General features: G+C 33.1%; 1 protein-coding gene across 1 annotated transcript in view; it reads left to right on the top strand.

Annotated features, from left to right (window-relative positions):
* The window catches only part of NRD1 (nardilysin (N-arginine dibasic convertase)), an 87912-nt gene that overhangs the window by 21636 nt on the left and 52707 nt on the right, over positions 1–13569 (top strand). Inside the window, exons 2-6 of the mRNA XM_008580559.1 lie at positions 1630–1933; positions 4356–4489; positions 5379–5448; positions 5605–5686; positions 6570–6723. Of these exons, the coding sequence (XP_008578781.1) occupies positions 1630–1933; positions 4356–4489; positions 5379–5448; positions 5605–5686; positions 6570–6723 (744 nt within the window). The remainder of the gene's footprint in view (positions 1–1629; positions 1934–4355; positions 4490–5378; positions 5449–5604; positions 5687–6569; positions 6724–13569) is intronic.

Here is a 13569-nt window from a genome sequence, read left to right as displayed (position 1 = left end):
CTTTCCTGATTGCTTCCTTCTTTCTAACATTCTGTGTTTACCTGTATCATTCTGTATTGTACTAGTTTGATTCTCTCGTTACTAGACAGTGAGCGTCTGATGGTGAGGACTGTGGTTTTTATTCTTTTTATCCTTAATGTAGCATGGCATCTCATACGTAAAAGGTGCTAAATGCTTACTGAATAAATATGTAAGACAATTAGTATAAATGAGAGCAGTTTGTAATGAGCATGTAGTCATCAAACTGACACAGTAGTTTTACTAAATGACTATTCTGTGGGATTTAGTTTTCTTAGAGATGTAACCATTTGTTTAGCCATAAAAGCAGATTTGGAGACTGGTATAATGTCAAATACATTGTAGAAAAGGAAGTCATCAGGGTTTAAATTTATGTGACTTTTTTCTTTAATACTTAAGCTGGCATGATGATTGCTCTGTATATTGAGAGATTTATTTCTCTTTGGCTAAGTCTTCTGGTTTGGTAGAATGTGTATGTACAGTTTGAGTACACTTTATCCAAAATGCTTAGGACTAGAAACGTTTTGGATTTTGGACTTTTTTGGATTATAGAATATTTGCCTATACATAATGAGATATCTTGGGGATGGGACCCACGTTTAAACACAAAATTCACACCTCATACACATAGTCTGAAGGTAGCTTTTTATTTATTTATTTATTTTTAGTGGCTGGTCAGTACACAGACTCAAACCCTTGACCTTGGTGTTACAACACCGCACTCCGACCAACTGAGCTAACTGGCCAGCCCTTATTTTTATTTTTTTATGCAACCACTTCGCTTGAAGAAGGTAATTTTATATAATATTTTAAACAATTTTGTGTGTGAAGCGTTTGTGTACATTGAGCCATCAGAAAGCAAAAATATCTCTGTCTTAGCCACCCATGTGGAAAATCTGTGATTGTTTGACATCACCACCATTACTGACTGAATTTATATGCTACTGATAAGCAATCACTTTCTTACACTTATTAACACATATATACTTACCAGTAAGAAATATGACATACCATTAATAAAGTGGAAAAAATAATGTATTCAGGGTAAATAAGCAGCACAGTAGGATCACCAGAATACTCGTATCAGCCGTTAACAACAGCAACAACAAACAAGGGCAGGCTTTTTGTGTTTTTCAGGTGTGGAATTTTTTACTTGTGGTGTCATATCAGTGCTCAAAAAGTTTTGGATTTTGGAGCATTTTGGATTTCAGACTTTCAAACTGAGGATGCTCAACCTATACTTATAAACCCCCAAAATAGTAGGGAAGGCCGAGTGAGTGATGGGTTTGTTATGTATGTTTAACTTCTGAAATGTATTTTTTGAATGAGTAAATATATTTGTATAGTTCAAATTTCTAAAAATGCAAACAGAGTATGTAGTGAAGTGTCCCTCCCTACATTTCCCTCCAGCTCTTCAGAAACTGATTAGCTTTTGTGGTTCCTTCCCCAGAGCAACCAATTTTATTAGTTTACAAATGGTGCTGGTTTTATGTGTGTGTGTGTGTGTTTGTGATTGGATTTTTTCCCCTTAAATTCTAAGCTGATCACTCGTGTTGGTCTAATGTAATGAACAACTAAATCAAAATGTTTTGTGATTTTTTTTTCCCTCAGATACATCAAATTACGGAATGGCTTGCAGGCACTTTTGATTTCAGACCTAAGTAACATGGAAGGTAAAACAGGAAGTGCAACAGATGATGAAGAAGAGGATGAGGAGGAGGAGGAAGAAGAAGATGATGATGATGATGAAGATTCTGGAGCCGAAATAGAAGATGATGATGAAGAAGGTTTTGATGATGAAGATGAGTTTGATGATGAAGATGAACGTGAAGATGATGATCTTGATACTGAAGATAATGAACTAGAGGAATTAGAAGAGAGGGCAGAAGCTAGAAAGAAAACCACTGAAAAACAGGTGTGAGTCTTTTTTACTATTTTATCTTTTTCTAATTTGAAGTTTCTTTGGGGCAACATCTAAACTCATGCTTTATCTTCTAATGACAAAAAGAAAGTATATATTTATCTTTTGATCTTCAGTAAAGGTCTGTTTATTCTGTGTAAGGATTATATTTTGAAAACATTTTGCTCTGATTATAAAATTAATAAATGCTCATTATAGAAATGAAATATAATGGAAACAAAAATATAAAAATCACCCATAACCATATCTCTCAGAGGTAATCAGTAATAACATTTGAATTTATGTGTATTTGTGCACATTATATGTTTTAAAAACAAATGCTGGGAGTTGAGGATCTGCATAATTCTTATCCTAGGATAGAGGAATAAGTAAATGTATTATCCTAGAGAGACTGGAAAAAGAAGAAGAAAAGAATGGGGCTAGTGTAGAATCTTTACGTGGGCCTAGAATTGTAAGAGTCATCATGTGGGCAATTTCTGTCTAGGTAATTGAATTTAATTTATCCCTTTTTATGGGAGAGTACCAAAGGTCTGGACAAATAAGGGCATTGAAAGAGTTGAAATAGAGGTGGGGGAGTTAAACTTAGTTTAATATTTAATAACACTCTGAATAGGTAAATAGGGCTTGATGTGGAGAATTTCCATTTCAGTATCTTTCCTTTTTCTTCCTTGATGTCTTTTAAAGAATGCCTTCATTTTGCAGTAGGGAGTATGCATTTTGGAGGATATTATTTCAGATGCATAAAAGTGGAATTGACTAGTAAATATTTGTTAAAGCTAGCTTTTTCAATACCGATAATACATTCAACATGGTATAGTCCACATACAAAGGACCTACAGTCAGATTATTAAGATTAAAATTTAGATGTCAAATGAATACTTAAAAGTGGTCAGCTCTCAAAGATTGAAGATGTAAGGTACAAGTACTAGGTATGTTTTAAATAAATCCTTTGATTTCATTCTTCCTGGAAAAAATTACTTTTTAAAAGAAAGATCGTGTACCAGTTCTTTCAGTAAGTTGTTGAGATTGAGTCATGTTTTAAAAAAGCTTTTTGCCCTTTGCTACTCAAATTATGAGTGATGCCTATTTTGGGGCAGCATGCTTGGAGAGCTCTAGAGTTGAAAACGGAAACACTGAAGAAAAATGTGTATATATGTATCATTTGATAATCTATGCTAAGGTCCTTAAAAACAAATTGGGAATTCACTTTTAATTTAAAATAGATCTTATAACTCCAAATAGAGCAATGATAGAAAGGAAGAAATTATAAAAGTCACAGAATGGAAAGAACACTGACAGGAAAACTGGGTTCTAAATTCTGGCTCTGTCCCTGTCTTTCTGGATGATTTTAGACTTTTTCGTTTTATTTTTTTCTCATTTCTAAAACAAGATTATGTAATTTTTGAGGTCCATTTTAGCTCAAAGGCTGGCCGTGTTATAGCTTCTTAAATGAATATTTCTTGCCTTATAAGTTTCTTTCTATATCTATCTACAAGTAATTTCTTTCTATCTGTAAGTAGCTTTTCCCATGCTTTGGACTTCTTTATATCTTGTTACCTGATAAAGCAATTTAAAACAATTAAAAATTGTTTTGATAGACATTTTTATTATTAAGACATTATAAAATACCTTAAGTTTATACAGCAGTTGTGAACACCTTTGACAAATGAAGATGTACATCTAGCCTTTTTGGTACCTCTTTTTACTTTGCTTAGGTGGATCAAATCCTAAGTTTACCTTTTTCTAAAAGCAACAAGGTTAGATTCTAGTGATCATTAAAAGAATGGCTTAGATGCTGCCTTTCTTTTCTGAGGACTCAGTGTGATATAATCCTTCATAAAATATTACAACTAATTTTTTGGATATTAAAATGAAATGGAGGAACTAAGTAGTTTGAAGAGGAGATCAAATTGTTTTGATTCAGAAGTAATGGGTACATTAGTGGAAGGAAAGATTCTATGATTGTAACAATGGAAAATGGTTTATATTTATTAAATGAATAAGTGTCTGGAAAGGGAAATAAAGTAGATTAGGTAAGAGGTGGCATAAGAGTGGTACAGTGGTTTTATGATTTAATTTTTATTTGAAAAATGTAAACCTTGTTTAAGGTAAATATGAGAATTAATTAAAAAAGGAAGTGGGAAGAAAAAAATTTGATAGTTTTTGGACAACATTTACCTGAATCAAGAAATTAACTATTTTTCTGAGGCATCTTTCTTATCCCCCTCCATTTCATCCTCCCAGAAAAGTTGTTCTTGATCTGAAAAGTTTGATAAATTAACAAGATTGAAATTTAGCTATGATATATATTGAATTACGATTTGTTCAGTGCTTTCTTAATTCAATTCTCAAGTATGAATTTCTCAAGTATGAATTTCTTGGGAAGAAAATTCTCAAGTATGAATTTCTTTTCTAGCAATCGCAGAGCCTGTTTTTGCTGTGGTCAAAGCTGACTGATAGACTGTGGTTTAAGTCAACTTATTCAAAAATGTCTTCAACCCTGCTGGTCAAGACAAGAAATCTTTATGGGGTAGTTGGAGCTGAAAGCAGGTTAGGCACTTATTAAACATCCCAGAACAGGTTAGACTGTGGTTTGAAGAAGTGGATATTCCCCCATGTTTTAACTGAGTTTATGTGCCTAAGTCTTCAATATGGGATTTATAGTATTCAAGTGAGGCTGTTTGGTTCTTCTAAAAACATACTTTCGTTTTCTGACACATGTTTAGGTACATGCTATTTTTTTAAAAAGTTCTTTTTCTAAGAGGGTAACCATTTATCAAAACAAACTGTTTCACCAAATATGTTAGCTTTGAAAAATTGATATTTATAAAATTTGGGAAAGTTATAATTCACTATCTTCAAGGATTCAAATTGACTGTTCTCTCCTTTTTGTGTCTTTTAACTTACAGTGATACATTCGTATACCCTAATCATTTTAAGTGCAGAGTTTGGTGTACCTCTTGGTCATCTTTTTTGTTAAAAATTCTGATTTTTCCAAGGTATTGGGAGAAGATGTACTGATAAGTAATGTATATCATATGTCTTCAAGAAGAAGTGAAGAACTAAAAAGCCTTTTTAAAGTTTAGTTCTGTAGGTTTTTAATTGCTAAAGTTTATCTTTAACGATTTACCTATTATCTTTGTTAGATGTTTTCCTAAAATGTTATTTGCTCTCCATTTTAATAAAAACAAAACCTTCAGGGTCAATATTGAGAGGTTTTGCATCTAGTAACTGAGTTACTGAACACAGAGCCTTTAATTGCTTAGAGATCTTTAGAGATAATCTACCTAGGTGTGTTACTTCTGCAGATTTCCAAAATCTAATAATTTGGAGAACAAACTTGGTTCAAAATTATGAAATGCTGACATGAAATGATATTTGGGTGGGCTGGCCAGTCCCTCTTCCCTTTTTTTCTGTCTGTTTCTGCTTTTTTCCTTAGGTCTGCACGTGTTCAGCATTTGGCAGGATGGCAAGTGGAGGAGCAGCAGGGTGAAACTGACACAGTTCTGGTGAGTTTCACTTTGCTGCTCCTCCTGATTCTCAGGGAAAGAATTTTGTTACTTTCTATTGGAAAACATCCACCTCCAAACTAATCCTTAAAATAAGATGCTAATATCTTCCCTTAGGATTGACTCAACTATTTGTATGTGTTCTACTTACTCCAGTCTGCAGCGGCTCTTTGTGTTGGAGTTGGGAGTTTTGCTGATCCAGATGACCTGCCTGGGCTGGCACACTTTTTGGAGCACAGTAAGATCTTGTAAAATATCATTCGTGGGTGTGTTATTTTCCCTTCAAATTTGTATGAATTGATTTCAAAGATAGGTAATTGGTTTGATAGAAGTATGATATATTTAATAAGAGCAAAATGGCTAAGAAAAAAATTTTGACTTATGAGTATCATAGGGGGAGACTTAATTTTAATCTCCTTGAATGTATTTATATTGAGGATTAGAATGAAATCGCTTAGAAAACTATTTTAAAGTGTAGGTGTTGTTATTATTCAGATATGGTAAAGCCAACAGATGAGGAGATTATTGCCATTCTTTAATTGGCTAGCCCTGGGGTGGGGGGGGCAGTCTCTTCCATGGTTAGCAAGGCCCCAAGATGTCAGAGTATCAGAAACACAGAAAATAGAAACACATGATTAGTATAAAAACAAGACAAAGCAGAAACCTTCAGTTTAATTATGTGTGCATCTAAAAAAATCTATGTGGATATTATACAGTTAAAAATACTTAAATCCGTATTTGTTTTTCTGAATTACTTTTTATATTTTGTTTTTGTAAGCTATTTGAGGAAAAACTTTTCACCTTATGAATTTTTATAGTAGCAATTAATCTGCATATATGCTTATGTTTAAACTTTAACCTCATAAATAAATTATATATTTATTTTCTTTATCTTTTAAAAAATGAAATGTTTGAGCTTTTTTAGTATAAAAGTAATGAATGAGCATTATAGAAAGTTGCAAAAACAGAAGTTTAATGAAGAAAGTATTCAAACATAACCATCGTTAATGTATTGATATATTTTCTTTCAGTATTTCTACCCATATAAGAAAGTTCATCCTTGGTAATAAAAATACTATCTATATCTTTGTGTTCTGTGACTTTGTGTTCTTTCTACTTAGTGGTATTCATGGGTAGTTTGAAATATCCAGATGAAAATGGGTTTGATGCCTTCCTGAAGAAACATGGGGGTAGCGATAATGCCTCAACTGATTGTGAACGTACGGTCTTTCAGTTTGATGTCCAGAGAAAATACTTCAAGGAAGCCTTGGATAGGTAACTAACTCAAAGTGTATTTTTATTTTAATTACCTAGTATCACCTTACAAATATAAATATTGGGCATGTTCTATGGTGTTTCTTTTTAAGGAGTACTCTAGTTTTATAGAATTGTCATAATACTTTATTTGGAGAAAAGAGCAAACTTAAATACACCTTGGCTCTTATTCTATAATAGTCTTTGTAATAAAGATTAAACTGAAAGTCTTAAACACTTTCTGAGTTTTGTAAATAGTGTATTCTCTATTGACTCATTATTAAAATTAATTTTTTCTGGGCCGGCCCGGTGGCGCACTGCTACAGTGCGCCGCTTGGGAGTGAGGCAGCGCTCCCGCCGAGGGTTCGGATCCCACATACAGACCGGTTCCCGCTCACTGGCTGAGCGAGGTGCGGGCGTGACACCGAGGGTTGCGATCCTGTCGCTGGTCCCGGTCCGGTATGGGCACGACACTGAGGGTTGTGATCCGTTGCCGGACACGAAAAAAGACAAAAAGGGGGGAAAAAAAATTAATTTTTTCTAATTTAATAGAAAAATAGAGAAAAAAAAAAGATAAGATCACCTCTATTTTTACAATCTAGAGATAACCAGTTAATGTTTTGGTATATAGCCATCTATATTTTTTAATATATATGGGAAAATATTGTTCACGCCCTCTTATAACCTGTATTTTTAGATAAGATATATCATTTTGCTTATAATTTATAAAACATGATTTTAAGTGATTGTATTTGATTTATATTGTATAGAAGTACCATAAGCTGTTCAACCAGTTGCGTATTATTGAACAGTTGAGTTGTTCCTAGTTTTCAGTGCTGAAATGCTGTGATGAATGTCTTAATCTCTATGTATGGCTTTAATTATTTCTTTTAGTTAAGTTCTAAGAAGTGAAATTGCTGGGTGTATTTGCATACATATTTTTAAGGCTTTTTTTTTTTTTAAAGCTTTTGATACTTATTGCAAAATTGTTATCCAGAAAGTTTGTGTTAATGCAGTGGTAGAGGTTTGATATCACAAGGTTGTAGACCTTGTACACTGGTAAAAAAGGAGTCACGTGATATCAAGCTCTAGATAAATGTAAGATTGAAATGTAAAAAACGAAATCTTGAATTTGTCCAGTATAATATAACCTCCTTGAGGGCAAGGATTTTTGTCCATTTTTTGTTGATGTATCTGTAGCACCAAGAATTTGGTAGACACTCAGGTAGTTGTTGAATGGATTAATGCAGTTCCTTTATAGCATAAATTGCCATAAAGTCAAAAGACAAATGACCAAAAACATTTTCAGAACATGATCTTCCTTGAGATTAATTTGATCTGGGCAAATTCCTGTAAATTGGGAGTGCATGCCACTATTTTCAATGGAATAAATATGTGTTCCTGAAATCCCAAATTAACAACTTTTATGCTAAAAGAATGCTAAAATCCCATTAAAATTGGCACAATCACTTTAATAGCATTATTTGTAATAGGATACAACATGGTGGCTTTTCTTCATTAATTATTGTATAGTATGACTGTCTACCTGTGTTCAATCAACTGTTTCATAACTTATCAATTATATACTTAAGAATATGTGCACAAAGCATACATTTTATATTCAGTGTTTATGTTGGTAAGACTTTAATGCCAAAGTAACAAACATAAGAATAGAGACAAAAGAAATCAGTGAAAGCAATGCAAATGATTCACAGGACTTGCCTTTCCTGTAAACTTAGAGAAGATAGGAATTCTTTCAGGGGAGATCTTAGCCACAGAACTCTAAAGATGTATACATTTGCTCTTGTTTCAAAGTTCTCACTCCTAAGGTTCACAAAATCCAAACAGGTCTTTGCATGTGTGAAGGAACCTTAAGCAGTTTTCAAGATTTAGATGTAAACATAAGAATACAGAAAGATTGAAAGTAAAAGGGTCATAAAGTGATATATTATGCAGATCTAATATAAAGAAGGCCAATGTAGTTGTATTGATATCAGGAAAAAACATAGACTTTAAGACAAAAAATTTACTGTTACTCAAGTGGCTCACTTCATATTAATAAAACTTAACTAGGAAGACACAATTGTTTTAAATATAAACACATCTGATAATATAGCCTCAAAATAAATAAAACAAAAACTTACATACATAAGGACAAATGCACACAAGATTACCAAATTTTATTTCGTGGACATATATAGAATACGTACCCAACAACTTCAGACTATAATTTTTTTCAAGTGTAATGGAGCATTTTTAAAAATTACCACATTTAAGCCATAAATACAGTCTCCAATTGCAAAGCATTAAAATAATATAATGTTTTCTGATGACAGTACACAATTAAAATTTAGCTAGAAATTAGTAGCAGAAAACTAAAACATGCATTTTTAAAAATTACCACATTTAAGCCATAAATACAGTCTCCAATTGCAAAGCATTAAAATAATATAATGTTTTTCTGATGACAGTACACAATTAAAATTTAGCTAGAAATTAGTAGCAGAAAACTAAAACATTCCTTTATGTTTGGAAATTAAGAAGTACACTTCTAAGATACATCTGGGTAAAAGAAAGCATGACTGAAATTGAAAATATTTTGAACTGAATTATAAAGCAAGAGTTGTGGAATGCAGCTATAATAGTACTTAGAAGGAAATATATAACCTTAAATGTGTGTATTAGAAAAGAAGAAAGGCTGAAAATTAATGAGCAACTTATCAATCTTAACAAGTTTGAATAAGACCAGCAAAATATACCAAAAGATAGTAGAAGGAAATGATAAAAATAAGAGCAGGAATTAACAAAATAAAAAATAAACTGACATCATCAGGAATAGTGAAGTAAGGACCTCCGAAAAGTCCCTCCTTCATAAAAGCAATGAGACAATTGCTGAAAAGGGTCAAAATTAACTATTTTCAGGATTCTGGAAATTAAACAAAGGTGTGCAACAATTCAAGGCGCATTTATTCAAGAAAAATGGCCACATCTTAATAAAATAGTGAGTTTTGTGGTATTTTAACTTGCCCTATTTCGAGTCCTCTTTCCTTGGCTCTGTAGTAGTCTTGAAAACTAAGAGTTCCCATGATAACTCTAAAAACAGTAGCAAGCAGCCACTGGAGGATTTGGAGCTCTCTAGAAATATCATCTTTGGACAGCAGTCATTACTTGACCTGTTTGGCATTTTACTAGGAATTCCCTTTCGTAGCGCCTTTCTTTAATTGACCTGACTGGCAGCTTACCCATTGCAAATCTTTTTCTTTGGGGGGTGTGGGGGGGCATCTGTCTAGAACATGTAGAGGCATTTGTTTAACTTTGTGACTGCCTAAGGCAGTGGATAACAGTTGGGGCAAACAGTAGGTTAATCAAAAGCTTAAAAGAAAAAAAAAAAAAACTGAGAAATTAGATGTCTACTGGGGCTTTGAAAAGCTCCAAAGCTTTTTATTACTGAGAATCTAGAAGGCCATGTATATATGCATATGCGTTGCCATGTCCAGGGCTGTGCATGTGCTCAAAAACCTAAGAGGGCCTTAAATTCTTGCTTTGATTGACCTTGAGGCTTTATGCAAGCAAGACCTGATGGCTAAGGGAGAGCCCTTTGGCAAGGCTGGGAGCCATGTTGATTCCAGATGTTTAAACATGTCTCTGTGCAACCCATGATTACCACTAAGCCAACTAAGCAAGTATCTCAGTGGGTATACTTGTCAAAGAATACAGACTTTACAGAATTACTTTAGAGAAGTCAATAAATAAACAGTACCAATAACCTAAACTTGGGGAGAGGTATCTTGATTTCCACAGTTACCACATTATATTTTAAATGTTCTTTTTAACAGAAAATTATGAGCGATAACAAAGAAACCAAGTATGACTGGTACACAGGGAGAAAAAACAGTTGATAGAAACTGTCCATGAGAATAAGCTGTTTTAAATGTGTTCAGAGAACTAAAGGAAAGTATGAGTATGATGTCTCACCAAATAGAGATTGTCAATTAGAAATTAAAATTACTAAAAAGGGGGGCCGGCCTGTGGCTCACTTGGGAGAGAGAGTGTGGTGCTGACAACACCAAGTCAAGGGTTAAGATCCCCTTACCGGTCATCTTTAAAAAAAAAAGAAAGAAAGAAAGAAAGAAATTACTAAAAAGAACCAAATAGAAATCCTGGAGTTGAAATGTGCAATAACTGAAATGAAAAAAATTAATTTAGAAGGGCTCAACAGCAGATTTGAGTTTGCAGAATAATGAATCAGTGAACTTGCAGATAGGTCACTTGGGATTATCCATTCTCCAGAACAGAAAGTAAAAAAAGAATGAAGAAAAATAAACAGCATCAGAGACCTGTGGGATACCATCCAGCATACTAACATGTGCATCATGGGAGTCCTGAAATGAGAGCAAAGAGAGAAGGGAGCTGAAAAAATTCTTGAAGAAATAATGACTAAAATCTTCCCAAAATTTCCAGCAAAATTATTCTTCTAAAAGATGCTAACATGTTCTCAGATAAATAAAACCAAGTTTGTCACTAGCAGATCTGTTCTATGTAAAATATTAAAGTGAATACTTCCTAGTGAAATGAAGGAACGTTCAAATCCATGTGAAGAAATAAACTACATTGATGTTTGTGTATCCTTTTTTTCCCTCCTGATTTGAAAGACAACTGCATAAAGCAATAATTACAAATCTGTGTTGATAGGCATATACTGTATAAAGACGTCATTTGTATGACAATAATAACACAAAGGAGGGGAGAGGGAACAGATAAAGAGAAGTAAAGTTTTTAGTGTATTATTGAAAATAAGTTGGTATTAATTTTCAGTAGATTGTTGTAAGTTCAGATGTTAGTTCAAAAGTCTCAAAAAACAACAAACAAAAACAAAACAAAACAAAACACACACCCCCAAAACAGTAAAAGAAATGACAAGGAAATTAAAATGGTACGCTAGGAAATATCTATTTAACAAAAAGAAGTCAGTGATGGAGGAAGAGAAGGAAAAAAAGACATAAGACCTATAGAAAGCAAATAGCAAAAAGCATACATATATCCTATTTTATCAGTAATTATATTACATGTAAATGGATGCAGTACTTCAAGTAAAAGGCAGATATTGGCAGAATGGATAAAGAAATATGATTCTACTATATGCTATTTATAAGATACTGTAGATTCTAATACACAAATAGATTGTCAGTAAAAGGATGGAAAATGATATACCAAATAAATAAGTATCAAAGGGACTTGGAGTGACAATACCAATATCAGAGAAAATAGACTTTAGTATAAAAAATATTACCAGAGACAAAGAAATGAATTTTATAATAGTAAAAGAGTCAGTCCATCAAGAAGATACAACAATTTAAAACATACATGCATTAAACAAAAGAACCCTAAAATATATGAAACAAAAATGAACAGAATTGAAGGGAGAAATATGCAATTCAATGATAATAACTGTAGACACCAGTATCCCACCATCAGTAAAGGATAGAACAACTAGATAGGTTCGTGAGAAGTAGAAAGCATGAACAACACTGTAAACTGATAGACCTCTATAGAGCACTCCTCCCAAAATCAGAATACACATTCTTCTCGAGTGTACTATGGATCATCCTCCAGGATAGACACTTAGTAAGCTATAAAACAGTTCCCAATAAATGTGAAAGGATTGCAATTATACAGAATTTGTTCTTTAACCATAATGGAATGAAATTAGGAATTAATAACAGAAGGAATTTTGGGAAATTCCACAAATATGTAGAAATGAAACAACACATTTCCAAATAATCAGTGGGTCAAAGGAGAAATCATAAAGGAAATTAGTAAATACTTACAGTCGGGTGAAAATGAAAATACAGTATATTAAAACTGATAGGATGCATCAAAAGCAGTGCTCAGAGAGAAGTTTACATTGTAAACATCAACATTAAAAAATATCTCATGTCAGTAACCTAAACTTCCATCTCAGGTGACTAGACAAAGAGCAAACTAAAACCCAAAGCAAGAAGAAGGAAGGACATAATACAAATTAGAATGAAAGTAAATGAAATAGGGAATAGAAATACAATAGAGAAAATTAATAAAACCAAGAATTGGTTTTTTGAAAAGACCAACAAAATTGACAAACCTTCAGCTAAAGTGTCCAAGAAAAAGAAGTCTTCAAATTATTTAAATCCGGTATGAAAGAGGGAACATTACTACTGATTTTACCAAAATAACGAGGACTATAAGGGAATCCTGTGAACAATTATATGCCAACAAATTTGATAACCCAGATGAAATCCTTTAAAAGACACAAGCTATTAAAACTGACTCAAGAAAACAGACAATCTGAATAGATCTGTAAGAAGTAGAGAGATTGAATTAGTAATGAAAAATTTTCCAAAAGAGAAGTATAGGCCCAGATAGCTTCTTGGTGAATTTGATCAAATGTTTAAAAAATTACCACTAATGCTTCCCATACTCTTTCAAAAAGTAGAACACATTTCCTAACTCATTCTAGTAAGCCAATTTTACTTTGATACCAAAACCTGAGAATGACATCACAAGAAAAGAAAATGAAAGGCCAATATCCCTATGAATACAGACGGAAAAATTCTCAACAAAAAACTTGCTAATCGGGGGGGGGGGGGGAAAAAAATCTGACAATTTGAACCCGCCATCATATAAGAAGGATCATACACCATGATGAAGTGGGATTTATCCCAGGAACACAGTTACTTTACCATATGAAAATCAATCATTAAATATCATTAATAGAAGAAAGGACATGAAACACATCTCAATACTGGCGAGAGAGAGAGAGAGACACACACACACACACAAAAAAACATCTCAATACTGGCGAGAGAGAGAGAGACACACACACACACA

The sequence above is a fragment of the Galeopterus variegatus genome, unplaced genomic scaffold (genome assembly GCF_000696425.1).
Source record: "Galeopterus variegatus unplaced genomic scaffold, G_variegatus-3.0.2 Scaffold6, whole genome shotgun sequence".
In the NCBI taxonomy this organism is placed as follows: Eukaryota; Metazoa; Chordata; class Mammalia; order Dermoptera; family Cynocephalidae; genus Galeopterus; species Galeopterus variegatus.
This window is presented reverse-complemented; position numbering and strand designations above follow the sequence as displayed.